General features: G+C 41.0%; 1 protein-coding gene across 2 annotated transcripts in view; it reads right to left on the bottom strand.

Annotated features, from left to right (window-relative positions):
- Window positions 1-23,426, bottom strand: part of LOC138957446 (nuclear protein localization protein 4 homolog) — a 30,958-nt gene that overhangs the window by 3,510 nt on the left and 4,022 nt on the right. Inside the window, exons 2-15 of one of the 2 annotated variants that reach the window (XR_011453037.1) lie at window positions 22,348-22,431; window positions 20,933-21,045; window positions 20,284-20,529; window positions 19,551-19,599; window positions 16,404-16,498; window positions 11,336-11,459; window positions 9,614-9,793; window positions 8,538-8,699; window positions 7,869-7,989; window positions 5,519-5,685; window positions 4,603-4,776; window positions 3,683-3,799; window positions 2,520-2,631; window positions 851-1,779 (exon numbers count right to left, since the gene is read on the bottom strand). Coding sequence is in view for 1 of the 2 variants with exons in the window: in XM_070328574.1 (XP_070184675.1) it covers window positions 1,595-1,779; window positions 2,520-2,631; window positions 3,683-3,799; window positions 4,603-4,776; window positions 5,519-5,685; window positions 7,869-7,989; window positions 8,538-8,699; window positions 9,614-9,793; window positions 11,336-11,459; window positions 16,404-16,498; window positions 19,551-19,599; window positions 20,284-20,529; window positions 20,933-21,045; window positions 22,348-22,431 (1,929 nt within the window). In the remaining variant the exon portion in view is untranslated. Of the gene's footprint in view, window positions 1-547; window positions 1,780-2,519; window positions 2,632-3,682; window positions 3,800-4,602; window positions 4,777-5,518; window positions 5,686-7,868; window positions 7,990-8,537; window positions 8,700-9,613; window positions 9,794-11,335; window positions 11,460-16,403; window positions 16,499-19,550; window positions 19,600-20,283; window positions 20,530-20,932; window positions 21,046-22,347; window positions 22,432-23,426 lie in introns of those variants that run through there. The other variant, XM_070328574.1, reaches the window with a different exon arrangement.

Below are 23,426 nucleotides of genomic sequence, written 5' to 3'. Positions count from 1 at the left end.
CTAGTCACCCATCCCAACGGCCAGACAGGCGGACGAGGAGCTTGCTCCCAACGGCTGGCTGGGCGGACGAGGATGCCCCATGTTACTGCTGCTTCCACAAGCGCTGGGTAGGAACGACTCGTTAGCCAAGGTAGGCAGCATTCCTAGGAGAAGGAAAACTCTGAAGACAAACCTGGGGGGTTGGACCCATTAGCTGAAACCCCCATGTCACCCCCATGTCACATCCAACTTGCTAGGGGAACACATCCGGCAGAGGTGGCAACAGGACAGATATGCCCACAACCTGGCACCGAAGGCGAATACAACAGCAGACTGGACAGCTCAGGGCGTCAGCATGGATGCGGAAGATGCGACGGCCATCCAGAAAACGGGTAGATTGAACTCAGCAGCCCGGTAAAGCAATCAATCTAGGAGAGCGAACACTCTGATATAAAAACAAGCTGAAGTCGGATGTGCTGGGCCTGACTTGTCAGGCGCGTAACGGCAGCACAACGCATCTACGCTCACATGACAGACAAGCGAACGACGAAGAAGAAGAAGAATTCAAAGTACCATTCATAATTCATGTAGCACTAAGTGAGTTTGTTTTTCTGAAGAATGCATAACAGAAAACCAGCATAAGCTGCAATAAATTATCTGCATACAATAGTCTACAAATCATGGCACTGCCGACTAGGGACTGTTAGAAATGCACTTTCTTTCTTTATTTGGTGTTTAACGTCGTTTTCAACCACGAAGGTTATATCGCGACGGGGAAAGGGGGGAGAGCCACTTGTTAATTGTTTCTTGTTCACAAAAGCACTAATCAAAAATTTGCCCCAGGGGCTTGCAACGTAGTACAATATATTACCTTACTGGGAGAATGCAAGTTTCCAGTTCAAAGGACTTAACATTTCTTACATACTGCTTGACTAAAATCTTTACAAACATTGACTATATTCTATACAAGAAAGACTTAACAAGGGTAAAAAGAGAAACAGAATCCGTTAATTGCCTCTTACGACATGCTGGGGAGCATCGGGTAAATTCTTCCCCCTAACCCGCGGGGGGATAGAAATGCACTGAAAATTTTAGTAAAAAAGAAAGCTGAGACCTCTTTAATACTTTTATCAGTAAAACATAGTGTGATTCAAAAGACAATGTTGAAAATAACTCAGAATTTTTATGTGCTGTGGAAGAGTTATATTCCTTTTATAATTAAGATACAGCGAGATGTAAACCCGCCAATGACTTTAATTTTACGGAATGAAACTCTTTTAAAGCGTACAAAAAACGTAATGGAGTGGTTTTCGGAAACATCTATTTTGCCTATACAGATTGGGGAAAAAACCCAGCTCTTTCTACCCTGAATCATTCACAGCTGTTTCTCGCATCACAAAAAAAAAAAAGAAGAAGCTATTACCACTAATCAAGAAATTAAAATGACAAAACAAGAGTGACAAAACCAGTGTTCCTACCCTAAACCCTGTCCTTAAGTGGGCGAAGACGACTACGCAAAGTATACTTTACGAAGCTGGCCGCACGGCGCTTTAGCACTGAATTTCGTTAAAAGACTTCGCGAAGTCGACTTCGGGCTCAATTAACGACCGCCACATTAAGCAGAGGGACCAGAGCTGTGTGGTAAAGAGCACATTTCACAGGCAGCAAGGCCAGGTTCGTTAAGAAAGGTACAATGGTTGCACGTCCACATGGCGCCAGACGTTCCCCCGCCGCTAATTGGAGGTAGCGGTGCCGCCCCTGGACCGACGTAGGCCTGTCGTGACGCTGTTGGTGATGGTGCTGGTGGAAAAGAATTGAAAACAAGATCAGTGATGTGATATTTTCTAGCCTGTCAAAGTTACAGTGGAAGCCTCCTTTAAGAACTAAAAAAAAAAAAGTTGCGAAAATCAGGTCTTTAATTGTTTAAAAAGAGGGAGTCTAAAATTGGGGTAAATTTACAGAAATTATGAAGAGAACATGTGAGAAAAACAGGGTTTTAAAAGGGAGGGAGTCTGAAAGTGGGGGTCTTACAATGGGGGGTTCCACTGTACATGAGATCAATTATTTTTTCTTATTTATTATGTTTCTTGTTCCCGGGAATTTCATTTTCAATAACATATGGGCTGAAATCTCTGAAGAGCTGCTATTTTTTTTCTTTGCAGACCACATGTGCACATAAGTATTTTTGCATTTTGTCTTTGGTGAACAAGGAAAGCCTGAACACTGACAAAAAATTCACACACACCCCACCTCTACGCCAACATAAAAAAAGAATATGCGAATAGATGTTTGGAAATGTGTATGGGTTATGAAAGATTTAATAGTCTAGCTTCTATTGAGACAAACTTTCCCACATGACATTATAGGCCAGTCACTAGCGAGGGGTGTGTGGGAAACACATGGACAAGGAGCATGTGTAGAAAGCTTGCCTCAATAAAAGCAAGAGTATTCATTCTTTTACAACCCATAAAAAAACAACAGTTATTTCCGGATTTGATCAATTTCTGACACATCCAAGAACGTGACCTGTGATAACTCACCATGTGCGGACATCATCTCTTCCACTGTGGCCCATTCCTCCGTCTTCTTGAACTGATGTGCCGTCTCCTCATCCTGGTTCTTCACTGCATCCAACAGCAAACCCAGCTTCTCCTGGTATGAAGATCATTCACATCAGACATTTCAAAAACACTCACCCACAAAAACAAAACACAAAAAATGCTTACAGACGACAGATTCAGACAGCTAGTTTGCTGAACAAGTGGCTTACCCCTAATCTTACCCTGTCCTAAATTTTCATTTCATTTTAATTACTTTATTCCCTTGCTGGTCGCTTCCTCCCAGTGGAAAGCTAGCAGCAACAAGAGCTGCTCTACTCAGGTGTGTGCATGTCTATGTGTAATCAGCAACATGCACTTCTTGCACAATGACTGAGGGTTTTCAAACTACCATATTTGTTGACTCAGGGTTGGGACATGGAGATCGTCTCTAAATATTACATGAAGTTGATTCATGTCCGTATCAGCCTGGATTCGAACTTGTAACTAGAGGTTAATAAGTCCAGCGCTCTTTTCTAAAACTGAACTACCAGTACCAGACCCAAATTTGAACGTGCCGTTTACGTCTATCTTTATCCTTAAACAGTCAACAAACAGAGCTAAACCATGACATTATTTACAGAGCTAAACCATGACATTATTTACAGAGCTAAACCATGACATTATTTACAGAGCTAAACCATGACATTATTTACAGCGCTAACCCCTTCTGCTAAAGCCATGTAGCAAACGATGCTGCTCTGGTAACTAGAACTAGCAACCCTCTTCTTTGGTCATGGGCTGAAACTCCCACAATCCATCACGTGCATGACCGCTTTTTACCCCGCCATTTTGGCAGCAATATGCCGCTTTCGGGGGAATGCAACCCTCAAACTTAGTGGCCACTCTTCCCCCCCCCAGGAGAGCCACTGGCTGCATGACATGTCACTTGACTGCCAGCTTCTGTAGTAAGGTCTTCTTACCATTTAATCAACTAGAAGAGCATACGATAAAGAGTTCTTAGCAGAGCACAACAGACAGTGGGTTCTGGAAAGCAAAAGATAAAAAAAATTAAAAAAGATAAAAGATAAAGAATTAAAACAGGATCATCAACAAACAAACAACTACAAGAACAACAAGTACTTTTTGTGAAAAACAATACTGACCCTGACAGGTATGATTTCTGATGTGGAGAGGAAGACCAGCAGGTGAAAATCTGAGATGGCTACCAAAAACTGGTTGGGACTAAACTGCTCCATGTACTGTACCAAGGAATTGAAATCCTGCAACAAAATCACGTTACACAAAATTGAACAGTAATTGGACCGTGATTTGGAGATTAGAAGTTAGAAGTAAAGTCAGAAGAAAAACATCATCATAACCACACACAGAGACAGCAAGCCAACAAGGGATAAGTTATTTAACCTTCACCGTGCTTCCTGGGTCGTGGACAACCCAGAGCCTCACAAGTGTCTGTATCTCTGTGTGTCGAACTATTGTGAGTTTTGGATTGTAATCCTCAAACACCACAGAACCTTCCTATCGACCAACATTTAAAAGATTATCTTTGTAAACAAACAAATAAACAATGACATCATTTGAACTACACAGTCCGGGTGTTGTGGGTCATGGACGACCCATATGGAATTAAAGAAGGTATTTTACGGTGTTTATCCCTATTCGGACGGCGTGGGTCGTATACGACCCATACTTTTTACGTTGAATCCTTCTTTACGAACGACCCACATCCTCCGGACTGTGTAATCCAAAGCGTGATCCGTTGAAGGTTAAAGCTCTCTTGTCTGACAACAGTACATCCTGAACTTCATCCGTCAAACCATCTCCTCTCCCATTTGTACTTGTTGCATGCTGAGAGTCTTAGCAATCATACACTAAAACTGAATCTAAAATGGCATCTTTAACAAAGTATAACAAGAGCAAGATCATGCCTTCAATAAGTCCAAATCGCAAAATCTAGCAACGTTCATCCACTATTGTAAGTTTTACCTTTTGCTTTAAAAAAAAAAATGTTGCCATGATTTTATGTGTGTGAATACAAACAAAATGTTGTTTCAACCAAACGTACCTGAGTTTCTCCCAGGTGTTCTCTGTTCTCTGCGGGGAAGGTCTGCCTGCCTTCTCCTGACTTGAAGCTGTACTCGAAGTCTGAGGGGAAGGCTGCAGGCATGTCCACCAAGAGGTATTCCACAGGTAAGGGCCGCGCCAGGTGGGTCACCTCGTTACCATAACTGTCTTTGCCCTGCAAAATCATATGAACTAAATGGACACTTCTGAAACATCTCCTCATATGTGTGCACGGTAATTCTTCGATTGGGTGTTAGAAGTGAAGGAAAACATTATAATAGCAACAAACACAGACAGCATGCCACACAAATAGGAACAAATCGTCGGTGAAATCGTGAGACCTTGGCGCCAAGAGTCACTTACGAGGTCGCACGATTTCACCGACGAAATACAGAATGTTTAAGCTTTCAACTTACCCAAATGGCACGAATAATGTACTTCCAACAAACTCATGTAAGAGAGGGTGCTTATGTTCATTTTGTATACCATAAAATTGTTTCATGAGATGTCAACATGCTGTGAGGGCATCAAGCACCGACCTCAAGAATGTCAGAGCAGTCTCACTATCCACACCCATCATTCACATACCTACAGCATCCCCAACTAAACCACCACCACAGCTACTACAAAACCGACAACCAATAGACCTTCTATGCTGACAATTCTTTCACTAACTCCAAAATAAGATAAGATAAGATATCCTAATCCTATGGCAAGGCAAGGCAAGACAAGACAAGACTAATGCTCACAAGACAAGTTTAATGCTCACAAGACAAGTTTAATGCTCACAGGACAAGACAAGACAAGTTTAATGCTCACAAGACAAAACAAGACAAGTTTAATGCTCATTTTCATTGCGCATAAAAATTGATTTTTTTTCTTTGGGCACCACATGGCATTACTTTTGAGCCTCTTACCTTGTAGAATACATCGGGGATGTACTGCTCGTTGCTTGACTCCTTGACGTATCCCAGCTCGGGGACGTCTTTGGTGGGTATGAGGCAGTCGTCTTTGACCAGGGCCATGCACTGGTTGGACACCTGGTAGCCCTCGAAGTGGATCTGGTTGTTGTTGTCGCCTGTAGGTTAGCAAAACATAACATTGCACACTTCTCACACATTGCTTACATGGGGTCGTTTTTATTAGAAATATATTTGTATGTCTGACCAGTTTTCAAATTTTTCTTTCGGACTACATGTAGTTAACTTCTGGTATTAGGCGATTTTTGGAAATAACTCTGTCACTGTCAGGATTTTCAGCGTTAGTTGTTCGTCCCGGTTGCAAGATAATGCCGATCGGGAACGTGCGAACATGCTCAGCCTCGTTCTGAAAAGCTTGGCTGAGTAAATGGGGCTGTTACTCTTCCAGACTGTTGAAAATCCTGACAGAGTTATTTATGAAAATCGTCTATTACCAGTCCGACACAAAACTGAAAATTGGTCAGACATACAAGTGCACAGTTCACCTGACAGATTTTGGCTTTTTAAAAATATGTTGTGATTACTATCGGCTGTATCTTGCTTTGGCTGCTTGCTGTACCAAATTGAATTATTTTCTGTGAGAATGGGGAGTCGTATTTGATAGCAAATACCAGTTTGCAAGATGGTTAGGGCCATTACTGCATGAACATGAAAAGATTCATACTCATTACACAGCGAACGACAAGAAGAAAGATACTCATTAGGCCAAAAAAAAAAAAATGCTTTGGTTACGGTTTCCCGACCGACCCTAACTTTTTGGGCCGACCCTAAACTTTTTTTTTGGTCCTAAAGCTAATAATAAAATGAACCAAACACATACATACACACAAAAAAAACCCACACACACACACAAACCCACCGAAAACGACAACACCACGGCACAGAGAAAACATCAATCGCCGGCGAGGAGACAACAACAAGCCCGACAAGGGACACCACTCCGCTTTTTACAACTCCCATATCCAAGGGAAGTCAGTCTCGTGCGTTCGTTCGTTGCGCGAACGTAAAAAGATGTCGTCTGCATTTGCAATCGTATTCGGAAAGTGCGTTCATATCGAACAAACACGACTGATAAGTCGGTACTCGAAGAGTGCAACCTTGGTGGACATTTTTCATGATTTTCATCCAACTTTGGACGGCAAACTGTTCGGGATAAAATGTGTTGGGTCGACGAAAATAAGTGCCGAGCCCGAAGACTCTTTCGAACTGGACTTTGGCATGACTCTCGAAAACTTGGAAAGTTTCCACATCAAATCACTTCACTTCAAGTGTGTTCGTTTGACTCCTGATGGCAGTGAAGCGGACGAATACACCAATATGAAAATACCTCGAATATCCTGCATACACAAATATTTTTATCATTTCAAGAGGGACCAACCAACAAAAAAAACCCAAAAAAACCCAAAAAAAGTTTAATCGACCTACCTACCCTATTTTTTTTGGCCATGAAACCGTAACCAAAGCATTTTTTTTTTTTGGCCTTACACAGTTTTTAGTATGGGAAGACCGTTCCCTACTAATAGTTTCACACACTAAAAGCTGACACGAAAGCAGCACATAAAAGTGCTGTTACTGCACACACACATGTTGGTGTGTGTGTGTGTGTGTGTGTGTGTGTGTGTGTGTGTGTGTGTGTGTGTGTGTGTGTGTGTGTGTGTGTGTGTGTGTGTGTGTGTGTGTGTGTGTGTGTGTGTGTGTGTGTGCGCGCGTGCATGTGTGTGTGTGTGTGTGCGCGCGCGCAAGTTGTGCAAGGGACATAACCCTTCCATAAAGGGCTCACCCACAAAAACTAAGTGTTGAAGATGATGAAAAATAGTTTGGGAATTCTTTTCTTGAAGTAAGCAGTAAAGTGTTCAAGTTTTCATTAACTCCATACTTAATTATACTGATAAAACCTATTAGAGAACAGATTTAATGTACCTCAATATAAGGCCAAATTAAGACAGTCCGATCTGATTCATGACCGAACCATTTGCGCTGGGTCAACAACCTGACAACCTGACAACACGTTTGGGACAAGTTAACTCTCCCCCCAAGGTATGACTTTCAACTCTTCAAATACAAAAGTAGCGATCGGCCGAAGCAAAACTGGGTGCAACCCAACTTTGGTGGTTAACAAGCCGCAGAGTCTGATTTTTTGAAAACATGACAAATCTCAATTACAACCAATCCAACCCCGCGCCTGCGTACCGCCCAATTGGGTGGCACCCAGTTTTGCCTCGTGCACCTCAGTCCAGGAGTTGAGACCAGCCTGCAAGCTCTCAGTTCAGCATCAGCATACCTGTAGCGATGACTGTAACGAACTTGGAGCCAAAATGTCCCTCTGGCGACAACTTGCATGGGTTGGGGTATTTATTCTGGAAGTCTGCTGCCATTATGCACTCCTCTGCACTCAGAAAATGTGAATCCTGAAACAAGAAACACACCAATACTGTTGTAGTCTTATCCACAATACTGTTGTAGTTTTATCCAAAATACTGTTGTAGTCTTATCCACAATACTGTTGTAGTTTTATCCAAAATACTATGTAGTTCTATCCAACATTATGCACTCCTCTGCACTCAGAAAATATGAATCCTGAAACAAGCAACACATCAATACTGTTGTAGTTTTATCCAAAATACTGTGTAGTTTCATCCAATTACAGTCCTCTGGATGAAAGTTGTGCATACTGTCCTTAGTGATATAATATCAATGTAATAAACGTACAATGTAAAACGTCAACGTTTTTGCCTGTTTGCTGAGTTCTACTTCGTCTCAAACATTTTTAAGGTTTAGTTTCTTGAAAAAAATACGTTAAAGTTCAGACATTTCCAAAGTTTTGCAGCCCTGTCTATAACAAAGAAACTAGATTACGTTAAAATGATGTTCATAATTAGTCTTTTTTACTGTGCAAATGGGTGACCAAGCTCAGTCCGATCAACCTACCAGTAGTATTTTATAGAACAGCACTCACTATGTTTCCTCTGAAGTTTTTGACGGTTCCTTTGGAGAGGTCTTCAGCGACGAGGTCTGTGAAGATCCATCCCACAGGCCTCAGCCCCAGTCGCTTAGCAACCTCTGACACCTGCTTCTCCTTGGGGTCTGGCAACAACTCTATTCTGTTGGGGGCGTTGCTCTGGAGAAAAAACATACATGAACCGAGGAATAAATGAACGCATCTAAATAAATGTATTGCTGTTAGCCTGACTATTCACATTAAACAAAAGTATAGCCTTGAATATTCAAGGGCTAAGAGTAAGACCCATATGGGATTTAAAACCTCTTGCTGAATTTGTTAGTAAGCAGGTGGGGATGTAACTCAGTCGGTAGCGCGCTGGATTTGTATCCAGTTGGCCGCTGTCAGCGTGAGTTCGTCCCCACGTTCGGCGAGAGATTTATTTCTCAGAGTCAACTTTGTGTGCAGACTCTCCTCGGTGTCCGAACACCCCCGTGTGTACACGCAAGCACAAGACCAAGTGCGCACGAGAAAAGATCCTGTAATCCATGTCAGAGTTCGGTGGGTTATAGAAACACGAAAATACCCAGCATGCTTCCTCCGAGCGTATGGCTGCCTAAATGGCAGGGTAAAAAACGGTCATACACGTAAAATTCCACTCGTGCAAAAAACACGAGTGTACGTGGGAGTTTCAGCCCACGAACGCAGAAGAAGAAGAAGAAGTTAGTAAGCGTTCAAAAAGAAAACTATATGATAATTTGTAAAAAGACAGATGGAGAGAAGAAAGAAAGAAATTCAGTCTGAAAACTGCCTCAACATGGAGCAAAATGCCTAAATTGAGGCTTCAGGCATAGTTGCTTGCACCCATGCAAGGAGAATCTTTTGTTCCTTTGGAACACGGAACAAAGAAAGCATTATGGAGTAAAAAAAAAGCACAAATAACACCAAAAAAAACCACCCACACATTCAAGGTGTTAACGCTTTGTATAAATTCCTCCAAAAACAATCTCCAACAACCTACAGTTGTGTCTATCACATACAAGATATTCATGCTTCAGTCAAATTTCTCTAACAATAATCTTCAACAGCAATACCTGTGGTGGTTCATAGATGGCTGCTATAGTGGCTTTAATGCCCAGGGGAAAATCTTTGTGTGGCTCGTAGCGACCGTACATGATGCCTATTCGCTGGTTGCCAGTCCGACGCCAGTAGTTCAGGAAGCGGTCAGCCACCATGGGGTTTTCAAACATGATGTAGTCCACGTGGCGATAAGTCTGCAAGTTAAAAAAAGTTTGGTGGTTTATAGAAACACAAAAATACCAATCACGCACCTCCTGAAATCGGAGTATGGCTTCCTAAATGGTATGAAAAAAACACCACCATTAATGCACGTAAAATAACTCAGTTGTGCAAAATCAAAAGTGTACGTGGTAGTTTCAGCCCATTAAATAATGCAGAAGAAGAAGTTTTGAGATTTCAAACCAATCCCACCCAGCGCTTGAGTCTCATCCAGTTGGGCACTTTCTTTGCACCACTCCAGTATAACAAAAACACACTACAAGAGAAGAAAGCATTTAAAGGCAACACTTCCGGGGGAGGTAAAGAACAGCAATTCAGAGAAAATGATATGATCACAAAACAAACCAAAGAATCACCGATTCATGCGCATGATAGCGTGACATGCATCACATCATAACAGACACGGCAAGACAAAATTATAAACATATTGCTCCACCTCCTTTTCTAGCTGTATCATACCTGCTTGTCTACACACACTTTCACTCTTCTTGTTGCTTGTTTTCCATCCCTAATAATTGACTCTCAGCTACACTAACACCGTAGACTTGTTGCTTGTTTTCCATCCCTAATAATTGACTCTCAGCTACACTAACACCGTAGGCTGGTTGCTTGTTTTCCATCCCTAATAATTGACTCTCAGCTACACTAACACCGTAGGCTTGTTTGTTTTCCATCCCTAATAATTGACTCTCAGCTACACTAACACCGTAGACTTGTTGCTTGTTTTCCATCCCTAATAATTGACTCTCAGCTACACTAACACCGTAGGCTGGTTGCTTGTTTTCCATCCCTAATAATTGACTCTCAGCTACACTAACACCGTAGGCTTGTTTGTTTTCCATCCCTAATAATTGACTCTCAGCTACACTAACACCGTAGGCTTGTTTGTTTTCCATCCCTAATAATTGACTCTCAGCTACACTAACAACGTAGGCTTGTTTGTTTTCCATCCCAAATAACTGACTCTCAGCTACACTAACACCGTAGGCTTGTTGTTTGTTTTTCATCCCTAATAATTGACTCGCAGCTACACTAACACCGTAGGCTTGTTGCTTGTTTTCCATCCCTAATAATTGACTCTCAGCTACACTAACACCGTAGACTTGTTGCTTGTTTTCCATCCCTAATAATTGACTCTCAGCTACACTAACACCGTAGGCTTGTTTGTTTTTCATCCCTAATAATTGACTCTCAGCTACACTAACACCGTAGGCTTGTTGCTTGTTTTCCATCCCTAATAATTGACTCTCAGCTACACTAACACCGTAGACTTGTTGCTTGTTTTCCATCCCTAATAATTGACTCTCAGCTACACTAACACCGTAGGCTGGTTGCTTGTTTTCCATCCCTAATAATTGACTCTCAGCTACACTAACACCGTAGGCTTGTTGCTTGTTTTCATATTTATAAATGTGTGTACATTTTATGGACAAGAAAATGCAAATAAAACATTGTTTAAACCAAAATCCCACACCGAATGTTCCATTTTGTGTAAAGTACAGACTATAAACACCCACCTGTCTGTTGAGAGTGACAGCGTTGGGTTGACACTTGGTACATATACCCCCTGGCCACGGGGGATGCTCCTTACACCCTGGTTTAATTTTGCACGAAATGTTCTCCAAGTTCACAAATTTTCCTCTAAAACACAAATCAGAAAAGAAAAATTACACCACGCAACAAAAATATGCCAGGGTGAAAAACTCATAACTACCAAGTAGACATTGTATCCTTGGCACAAAGGGTCAAAAATCCAAAAAATAAGGCCTTAAGGAAATAAGGCCTTATTTCTGGAAATAAGCCCTTATTTCCAACAAATAAGGCCTTATTTCCAAATCAAGGCCTTATTTCCTTAACACTTTCGCGACGGGACACTGATAAATCAGTACCAGCGCTGACACGCCCATGGTTTGTTTGTTTGTTTGTTTATTTGTTGCTTAACGTCCAGCCGACTACGCAGAGCCATATCAGGACGAGGAAGGGGGGGATGAAGGGGGCCACTTGTCAAGCGATTCCTGTTTACAAATGCACTAACCCATTACTTGTGTCCCAGCAGGCTTTAGTAAAACTAAATTAATACCTACTGGAAGATTACCAGTTTCCAGTATGTTAAAATAGGCTTAACCTATCTACTGCTGGACTTACATCAGAACACTAACAGATTAAACTATACATGAATCGCGAGACAAGCGGCAAGAGAAGAGATTTTTGGAAAAAATACAGGTGAATGAGCAAGAAGGCAGAAAAAAGAAAAGAATTCATGAAGAAAAAGAGAGCATGACAGGAAAGAGGAACCAAAAATCTACCTAACAGCAAACTAGAAAGCTCCTGCGGTTCCAAAAACAGGAGGGGCCTTTAATTTCATAACCGCAGTGCCCCACTGCGGGAACACGCCCATGGACGGGACGCGCATTTTTCAGTACCAGCCATAGAGGGTACACGACTCGTGATTGCTTCCCGGCTTTTGAAGCTTGCAAATAAATTGAGTTGTTTCCCTTGATACACTTGGCGTCCCCTTCTGCCATTTGCAAATCCGCCTGATTTGTGTGCGTTTTTGAGGAAAAAAAATGAATCAAAGGCGAGCCTTGTCTCGGGAGGAGATTCTCCGGATGTTGGACCTAGAGGATCCCGTAGAGCATGATTCGGACGTATCGTTTTCGCCTCACGAAAGCGATACAAGCAGTGAAAGTGAGGAAGAAACAGTCCCGTTGTTGCTAGTACGAGTCGGCAAACTACACGTGGTTGGCGGTGATACTGCTAGACGAACACGTATCTCGGAATCGTGCAGGAGCTATGGGGGCGTGGCAGCACTGATAACAATGGATGGCTGGAGCCTTCAAATCCTTTTGGAATTGTTCATAGGTGTACAGTTGGTACTTTGTTGTGAAAATGTGACTTATATTCAATATGGATTACCTAGACATCATTTGGTGAGTGTTAGATCTACAGTTTTGTTTCATTTGAGTCAGGATGCTGTGAGTGAATGCGTGATTTGCTTGTTTTTTTCTTTGTACTGTCTCCTTATTTCTGTGTACAATGTTAACAATATTTCAGCTAATTCATAGGTTTTACACCTTGTTTGGTTATAACATTATTTATAATACTTTCTGTTAAAAAATAACTTTTAAAAAAAGCAGTAGAAAATAAAACACACACAAAAAAACGTTAAAAAACACAAATTATCCCCCTTTCACCCCCCTTTCACCCCCCTTTGCTAAAACAAATCGCGTGACAAACTTATAAATAGCACGACTGAACTGGGCATCCATTTTTGAATTAGTACACAAAATTTGGTGGTGATTGGACTTAATTCAAGCTTGCTAGACAGATTTCTTTACAGTTACTGATTTTTGGGAAGTTTCTTGGTGGCAAGCTTGGGCAGGCAGGACGTAAACGCCGTGGCAGTGCTAGTCACAATAGTGTTAAGGCCTTAAAAAAATATGGGCTTAACAAAATAAGCCTTAGGAGAAATAAGGCCTTAGGAGAAATAAGGCCTTATTTCTGTAAGGCCTTAATAAAAATAAGGGCACAAAAAATAAGGGCTTAAAAAAATAAGACCTTATTTATTGGACCAATCATGAAGCTGAATAGAGGCCAACACACATCAGGCATGGGAATTGAAAATTGTAAAAAAAGGCTGAAAATTTATAACTGAAGACGCGAAGTGTCAAGTCGACGGCGCCTTACTAGGGAGGTGGGTCTGGGGGCATGCCCCCTCGGAAAAATGTTTCTCCAAAGAACCCAGATGGTGCAATCTGGTGTCATCTGAGCTCCAAGTTTGCCATTAAATTGTGTTTTTAGAATCAGAGTTTTTAGTACAAAAATGTACCAATTTTTGCTTTTTTGAAGAAAAATATATATACATGTATTATATGGTTTAAATTTGTTACAAAATTGATCTGTTGAGACAAACAGGAAAATGTAACTTGTGCAATCTGGTTTACTTTCAAACATAAAAGTTCAAGTAACTGAGGCGGGCGGTAGCAGTGCGTGAAAAGTACGGAAAGTTTTCGCGGGCTTTTGCGCAATGGCCAAAGTAACCGGTGCTTTTTTTGTGTGCCTCCCCCCTTTATTTTTTCGGCGCACACTTTTGCATTTTTGGCGGAACAAAAAAAAAATTCGGCGGAAATCCGCCGTTTGGCGGACAATTCCCATGCCTGACACATACCTCTGTCGAAAATCGTCATCTTCTGGCCTGAATGCAACTCCGTGCCGCAAATCAACCAGGGAAAGAGCCGTTTCACGAAAGCGTGAAGCCATGCTGTGCCCGCTCGATGTTATGACGGATGTTTTGAACGAGAGCCGAGTTTGTGCGCGCTTTCCAATGTCCGGATGCGCAGAAAAATAAGGGCTTATTTTTTTAAGGGCTTATTTTTTTAAGGTCATAACAGAAATAAGGCCTTATTTCAGTAAGGCCTTAACAGAATTAAGGCCTTATTTCATTATGCCCTTATTTCCTTATGGCTGTAATATTTAATTATGGAAAATAAGGCCTTATTTTAGAAATAAGGGCTTAATTCCAAAAATAATGGCTTATTTCCAGAAATAAGGCCTTATTTTTTGGATTTTTGACCCTTTGTGCCAAGGATAACATTGCAACAAACTGAACACACATTTTTATTTCAGCTAACTGAATAATTACCAACTGAAATTGCCTGGTTACCAACTGAAATGAGTTCCATATTTGTAGGCCCACAAGAAATATGAATTTTGCTCCAGACCGACTCATGTGCCTTTTTCATTGCATGCCCTTTTCTTTTACTGAATTTAGTATCACAGAGACCATTTTAAATCAACTCGACCAACCTGAGCTATCGCACATAAAAACTAAAAACAAGGTATACAGCAACATTTTATTGTGTAGAAACTGAACCCATTCATCGAAAGTAGTAATGAAAGTGCTAGAGTGAGCATACCTCTCTGTATGAGACTATGTGATATATTTACTGTGACATCTAAAATGAGACCGAGTTTTAATTTTGTCTACAAAATTAAGGCCTAATGTACTCAGACCTGGGAACCCCTGTTTTGCACTTATAGTATTCTGAAACATGCTTCACACGCGTCCGCCACATCGTTAATTAAGTTTACCTATACAGTCGAGATCGCTTTACACGAAATGAAAGGGACCAATATTTTTTTTCGAGTTAACGTTTTTTCGCGATAACGAAAATGATCAAACTGATCACTTTTTTAAAAAAAAAGCAAGATAAAGAAGATAAAACAGTGCCATACCCTAAAAACAAGAAGGGCAAAGCCCATACGACTCACATGCTTGACCTTGACCTTTACATGACCTTGACCTTCAGGGTCAAGGTCAAATAACTAAACCTAGCAATGACATCATACACTAAGAACTGCTTTACACATTTTTCCTACCAAAATACATGTGACCTTGACCCAAGGTCAAGGTCATCCAAGGTCATGCAACACAAAGCTGTTAATTCAAGACATAGGAAGTACAATGGTGCTTATTGGCTCTTTCTACCATGAGATATGGTCACTTTTAGTGGTTCACTACCTTATTTTGGTCACATTTCATAAGGGTCAAAGTGACCTTGACCTTGATCATATGTGACCAAATGTGTCTCATGATGAAAGCATAACATGTGCCCCACATAATTTTTAAGTTTGAAACAGTTATCTTCCATAGTTCAGGGTCAAGGTCACTTCAAAATATGTATACAATCCAACTTTAAAGGACCCTTGCGACCTTGACCTTGAAGCAAGGTCAACCAAACTGGTGTCCAAAGATAGGGCTTACATTGCCCTGTATAGCATACATAGCTAAGGTTGCCATTCTCGATAACTTCAGAAAAAAATGCGAAAATGTGAAAAATGGTCGTTTTTAAGACAACAATTACGGCCCCTGTGACCTTGAACTTGAAGTGAGGTCAAGTTGCCGCACATGTTTTTTGAGATCTTGTAACCATACACCATCAGGCCACATCAGGTGTTGATAGACTTAATAGTGTCCAAGAAATATCCAACGTTAAAGTTTTCCGGACGGACGCCGGGACGGACGGACGGACGGACGACTCGGGTGAGTACATAGACTCACTTTTGCTTCGCATGTGAGTCAAAAAGCCTCTGTAGTGCGCGGCGGACGAAGTACACGGTTCAGTCAGAGTCGGCAGTTTTGTCGTCTGCTACAGTTCATTATTTTGTTGTACACTTTAATTCCCCACACAAAAGATTAAAATCCATTGCAGTGTTTAAAATCCATTGCAGTGTTTATGAATTCACACAGGATGAAAGAAATCCGTCAACTTCAACTGTTTGACAGGCTCACTGCACTTTCCGACGAACCGTTCAATTCTTGTGTACATTTAAAACAAATCCTTTTTTCAATTTTTACTGACAAAAACTGTAATCATGTGTCAAAATACTGGATCGGCTTCAAGATGGGCTTGTGAATAAAAGTAGTCTAGGAATATTTCTCGTCGTATTTTTTCCCCACTGACCGTACTGATCGTTTTCTCGACAATCATGCGTACAGAATACGTCGAAATCGTATGGGTTCCCAGGTCTGTGTACTGTATTGCCCTGCAGGCCATAAACTGTGTTGACCAAAAATCCACTTACCTGTCGACACCTCCTGTGAGCTTTCTGATGTAGGAATGAAAAGATAAGAACTTGATAGGCGGATCACAGCTCTTCAGGAATTGTTCATCATATGGCTGAAAATAAAAATAAGCACAATGACACACACAAATTCTGATTGTTACTCATTAGCCTGCTTTTGAAAGAGACTGATTACTGTTTCAACTGCATTCTATTTTCAAGCACGTTAATATTTTTGCTGTGAAAAATTATCAAAACCGACAAAAGAAAATGTGTTAGAACAGTAATAGATGGCAGCTCTACCTATTAGATCCTGTGTGAACAGATAAAACATCTCCGCTTGAATAAAATTCAGTTCACCAATCTCACTGTGTCTGAAACACAAAACAATGGTACACACTAAACAAATCTACCTCATATTAGACGATTTTCAGAAATAACTCTGTTGGGTTTGCATAGGTTCTGAAAGAGTGAGTAAAGTTTGTCTGTGCAAATGCACTCACTCTTTTTCTTCTTCTTCTTCGTTCATGGACTCAGACTCCCACGTTCACTCATGTTTTTAGCACGAGTGGATTTGTACGTGTATTGCCGTTTTTACCCCGCCATTCGGGCAGCATACGCCCGATTTCGGGGGAGGCATGCTGGGTATTTTCGCGTTTTTATAACCCACTGAACTCTGACATGGATTACAGGATCTTTTCCGTGCGCACTTGGTCTTGTGCTTGCGTGTACACACGAAGGGGGTTAAGTCACTAGCAGGTCTGCACATAAGTTGACCTGTGAGATCGGAAAAATCTCCACTCTTAACCCACCAGGCGGCAGCGACCGGGATTCCAACTCACGACCTCACTCTTTCACAACCCGTACAACCCTGACATGACAGAGTTATTTTCACAATTCCTCTATTCAGGCAAGTAAAAAACAAGTCGCGTAAGGCGAAAATACAACATTTAGTCAAGCTGTCGAACTCACAGAATGAAACTGAGCGCAATGCAATTTTTCAGCAAGACCGTATACTCCAGGCATGGGAATTGAAATTTGTAAAAAAGGCTGAAAATTTATAACTGAAGACGCGAAGCGTCAAGTCGACGGCGCAAAGCGCCTAGCCTTACTAGGGGGGTCCGGGGGCATGTCCCCCCCCCGGAAAATATTTTCTCCAAAGAACCCAGATGGTGCAATCTGGTGTCATCTGAGCTCCAAGTTTGCCATTAAATTCTGTTTTTAGAATCAGAGTTTTTAGTACCAATTTTTGCTTTTTTGAAGAAAAAAATATATACATGTATTATATGGTTTAAATTTGTAAAAAAATTGATCTGTTGAGACAAACAGGAAAATGTAACTTGTAACACAATCTGTGCAATCTCGTTTACTTTCAAACATAAAACTTAAATAACTGAGGCGGGCGGTAGCAGTGCGTGAACTTCTTCTTCTTGGCGTTCGCAGAGGTTACACAATCAGTCCAGCACTGGTGATAAATGTTGTCGTTTTCTCCAACTCCTGTCGACTGCCGTATAGTTTGGTCTGCAATGGAATTGGTGACGGCCACACTTCTTTTCGTTCCTCATCTAGTAAGGGACATCGCTGTAAGATGTGTTCCGCTGTTTGGTCTTCTTGACCGCAGGCACAGGTTGGTGATGGCGCCAGCTTGAACTTTCGGTTCATGTGAGCATTGAGCCTGTTGTGGCCAGTACGCAGCCTGATGAGGTTGACTTGCTGCTCTCTGGACATTGTGTGGTAGTCATCTCTGTTTGTCCTTGGCCTCATCAATGCCTTGATGATTGTCTTCTGCTCACTAAAGCTGACACTGTTTTCAGGTTGGTCTTCCACGGCTCCTTCTTTCGCCAGCTCATCTGCCCTTTCATTTCCTGGTATCCCACAGTGTGCTGGTATCCACTGGAGGACAACTCTTCTGGTTTGTCTGACCAGCTGTAATGCTTTGGCCAGCTGTGGGAGTTTGTCGTTCTCTAGGGCCTGAAGGACTGAAAGGGTGTCCGAGAGGAAGACAACTTGGTAGCAAGGGTCTGCGGAGTCCTGAACCGAGGAGGCGGCCTGCATGAGAGCTTCTGCTTCTGCTTTATAGTTTGTGCAGTGTTTGCCAGTGGCAACGCTGGATGTAGCTGTATGTCCCCCAGGGAACTGTATCAGAATGCCAGCACCTCCATTGAGCACGGCGTTAGTTGCTGATCCATCGGTGTATACATGGAGCAGTGCGTGAACAAAGTACGGAAAGTTTTCGCGGGCTTTTGCGCAAAGGCAAAAGTAACCGGTGCTTTTTTTGTGTGCCTTCCCCCTTTATTATTTCGGCGGACACCTTTGCTTTTTCGGCGGAACAAAAAAAAAATTCGGCGGAAATCCGCCGTTCGGCGGACAATTCCCATGCCTGATACTCGTAGAATCGTCAGTCCACCGCTCGTGACAAAGTCAGTGAAATTGACAAGAAGAGCGGGGTAGTAGTTGCGCTGAGAAGGATAGCACGCTTTTCTGTACCTCTCTTCGTTTTAACTTTCTGAGCGTGTTTTTAATCCAAACATATCATATCTATATGTTTTTGGAATCAGGAACCAACAAGGAATAAGATGAAAGTGTTTTTAAATCAATTTCGGAAATTTGATTTTGATAATAATTTTTATATGTTTAATTTTCAGACCTTGTTTTTAATCCAAATATAACATATTTATATGTTTTTGGAATCAGAAAATGATGAAGAATAAGATGAAAGTAAATTTGGATCGTTTTATAAAAAAATAATTTTATTACAATTTTCAGATTTTTAATGACCAAAGTCATTAATTAATTTTTAAGCCACCAAGCTGAAATGCAATACCAAACCCCGGCCTTCGTCGAAGATTGCTTGGCCAAAATTTCAATCAATTTGATTGAAAAATGAGGGTGTGACAGTGCCGCCTCAACTTTTAAAAAAAGCCGGATATGACGTCATCAAAGACATTTATCGAAAAAATGAAAAAAACGTCCGGGGATGTCATACCCAGGAACTCTCATGTCAAATTTCATAAAGATCGGTCCAGTAGTTTACTCTCAATCGCTCTACACACACGCACACACACACACACACATACACCACACCCTCGTCTCGATTCCCCCCTCTACGTTAAAACATTTAGTCAAAACTTGACTAAATGTAAAAAAGGCCTACAAAGTGATACCCACCTCCAGAGGTACACAATGAAGGCACTTTCCTTTGGGACCATGGCGACATCTGAGACAAAAGAGTACCACACAAATTAACACCAGCAAAAATCGCAATTAGTAAATATACAAGACACAAATAAACATTATGAACCCTTTTTTTAAACCTTGTTTAATCAGGTAGTCCCTTCATCAGTTTATTCAGTTTGTAAATCTATCTCCATTTATTGAAGACTTTATACAGTGGAACCCCCCTTTTAAGACTTTATACAGTGGAACCCCCTTTTAAGACTTTATACAGTGGAACCCCCCTTTTAAGACTTTATACAGTGGAACTCTCCTTTTAAGACTTTATACAGTGGAACTCTCCTTTTAAGACTTTATACAGTGGAACCTCCCTTTTAAGACTTTATACAGTGGAACCCCCTTTTAAGACTTTATACAGTGGAACCCCTCTTTTAAGACTTTATACAGTGGAACCCCCCTTTTAAGACTTTATACAGTGGAACCCCCCTTTTAAGACCCCTCCTCAATTTGAGACATCCCTTTTCAAGGGCTTGAATTTTGAGATTTTCTGTTCATAACATCTGTAAATGTACCCCTATTTTACGAGTAAAACTCGATTCCTTTTTAAAACCTGATTTTTTTCAGATATTATTTAGGTCTTAAACTTCATCATCATTTCCACTGTAGTCTATTCCTTCTGATTTCGTAAAAGTCTTAAAACCAAAACAAAGGTGGTTCTTTCACTCACAGCTGTTCGTTTCGGTCTCTGTAGATCTTGCCATCTTGTTTGGTCATCAGAACGTCCACTTCATCCTCTTGCACACCGTTGGCAGTCGTGATGACCTGACTGCCGCCCGACGGGCTGGCTGAGGGCTTGCTGGGGTCAGTGGCGGGTGGTGGCAAGGTGAAGGACGCAGCCTCTGACCCCTCACCTCCCATGCTGGCGGCACTGTTGGCCCTCTCTTCCAGGGTCATGTACAGCATATCACCATGTCTGAAGCCACGACAGGAAACAAATGTTGATAATATATTTTTGGCATATGTGTATGACACTGTGTCATTAAAATCAGAACTAAAAATAAAATATCATGAGCTCCCACACATTTCTTGCAAAATTTGGCACAAGGCGGCAGTGGGACAGAGAAACCAAATCTTGCTCTAGTCTAAGTAATACATATATAATTCCATCACAAGAACAATAAAGAGTAGCAAAAGAGATCTTCCATGATCATCAGCAAGTGGAGTATGATGCAGAGTATAGCTAGGCAGAGTGCAAAAAAGAAGATGAAAAAAAACCAACTAACATTTTATGAACGAGAGCAAAAGGCTAAAAACGAAGTTGATTCAAACTATACTTGTAATTAAAAAATAGGTACTGGTAAACAAAATTTGCTTACTTGATTTTGTAGTCACTGACTTTCTTTGCACGACTATTCCGTATGAATCCAGTGCCATCTCGGTTTGCATACACTGACCACCCCGTGTCCCCTAGCTCAAAGAGACTCTGAACCTGGATCAGTAACACAAAAGTAAAGTTTAATCCACAATAAAGGCAGAATACTAATTTGTACATTGTATAACAAATCAACTACTTCAAAAGTCATGACAAAAGTGCTTATTTCTCATGTTTGTGCTGTTGAATATTATATATATCTCCCGATCTATCTCATTCCCAATGGAAGTGACCTCACATGCCAAAAAACTGTTACATTTCAGACTTATTCACTGATTCAGTCTGGCGATGAATCTAACACAACCATATCAAGAGATTACCATTCTTTCAATCTTCAAAGCAAATTATAAAACAAATGAGCAACTGGCCAACAGTTATTAAGAGAAAGCATGCAAATAACACTTATAAGTTATTTTGTGATGCAAGCAAACATTTGTTATTTAAAGAAGCCTGCATTATAAAGAGGACAAAATAAATTGCACTGAACTTCATTTCCCCCTCCCCTTAGAAAAGTACCATCATAAAACAAGAAGGGCAAAGCCCATACGACTCACATGCTTGACCTAAACCTAGCAATGACATCATACACTAAGAACTGCAACCTTGACCCAAGGTCAAGGTCATCCAAGGTCATGCAACACAAAGCTGTTAATTCAAGACATAGGAAGTACAATGGTGCTTATTGGCTCTTTCTACCATGAGATATGGTCACTTTTAGTGGTTCACTACCTTATTTTGGTCACATTTCATAAGGGTCAAAGTGACCTTGACCTTGATCATATGTGACCAAATGTGTCTCATGATGAAAGCATAACATGTGCCCCACATAATTTTTAAGTTTGAAACAGTTATCTTCCATAGTTCAGGGTCAAGGTCACTTCAAAATATGTATACAATCCAACTTTGAAGAGCTCCTGTGACCTTGACCTTGAAGCAAGGTAAACCAAACTGGTATCAAAAGATGGGGCTTACTTTGCCCTATATATCATATATAGGTGAGGTATTCAATCTCAAAAACTTCAGAGAAAATGTGAAAAATGTGAAAAATAGCTGTTTTTTAGACAACATTTATGGCCCCTGCGACCTTGACCTTGAAGCAAGGTCAAGATGCTATGTATGTTTTTTGGGGCCTTGTCATCATACACCATCTTGCCAAATTTGGTACTGATAGACTGAATAGTGTCCAAGAAATATCCAACGTTAAAGTTTTCCGGACGGACGGACGGACGACTCGGGTGAGTACATAGACTCACTTTTGCTTCGCATGTGAGTCAAAGAGTGGACAAAACCTTCATTAAAATGTACAAATGCTATAACTAAACAGATTAAATAAACCCTGTTATAAAAAAAAACCTATACCTTGTTCAAAAAGCTGGCGATTGATTCAGTTGTCTTTATTTCAATCCTCTTTGTCCCATGGTCAGGAGATTGGACTCGGATAATCTGGACAATAAATTCAGCTCATCACAAAATCATACCTTTTCAAAGATTCATGACAGGGTTGGCCAAGTCTAATTGGGTGATTGAATTCAAGCCCATCAGAAATTTCAGTTTTCACAAGCTAGGTACATAACTAACTAAATGATGACACAGTGTTAATATACATCACTGTCAGATTTAGCTCAATACACTCAAAATTATAGTTGTGAAACGATCGAAAACTTGGCCGCAGTCAGTGATGGATAAACTTTCCGAACTGGTATCTTCTAAGGCTTTTGGCACTAATCTTCACTGACGCAAGTTGCAAAATGTGAGCACTGTCTTTGTTTTACGCGACTTGATATTTTTCAACTTGAGTAATACTGTGCCAAACAAAAACACACGATTTTGTTTTCTTTCAGTGTTCTAAAAAACAGTACAACTGTAACTTTACCAGAATTTTCACTAGCCATCAGCTGCCAGATGGTTTCTACTGGCCTGACGGAATTTTACTTGCCCTGGCGATTGGGCCGACGATTTGGCCATCCCTGTAAGATGTCCTGTATCATGCTACAATTATACAATTACCAATACTATTACTAGAGCTCTACATTAACATTATGATCCTTCCTAACCCTTCAGCAAAAGAAAACTACATAATAGTACAGACGTACAAGGCCGTGGCTTGGGAACCGGAGAGTTGGGGACCATGCAGTGTCACAAACTGAAAACTCTGCTGAACAATCCCTCTCAATGCGCATGCGCCAATCTTGGACTTGCTGAGCAGGATAGCACGCTTTTCTGTATCTTTGTTCTTTTTAACTTTCTGGGCTTGTTTTTAATTCACATATATCATATCTATATGTTTTTGGAACCAGGATCCAACAAGGAATAAGAAGAAGTTGTATTTAATGGGGTTCCGGACATTTAATTTTTATTATAATTTTCATATATTTAATTTTCAGAGCTGGTTTTTAATCCAAATGTAATATACTTATATGTTTTTGGAATCAGAAAAT

Source organism: Littorina saxatilis, linkage group LG2 (genome assembly GCF_037325665.1).
Source record: "Littorina saxatilis isolate snail1 linkage group LG2, US_GU_Lsax_2.0, whole genome shotgun sequence".
Lineage (NCBI taxonomy): Eukaryota > Metazoa > Mollusca > Gastropoda > Littorinimorpha > Littorinidae > Littorina > Littorina saxatilis.
Note: the sequence above shows the minus strand (reverse complement) of the source record. Positions and strands in the feature narration are given on the sequence as shown.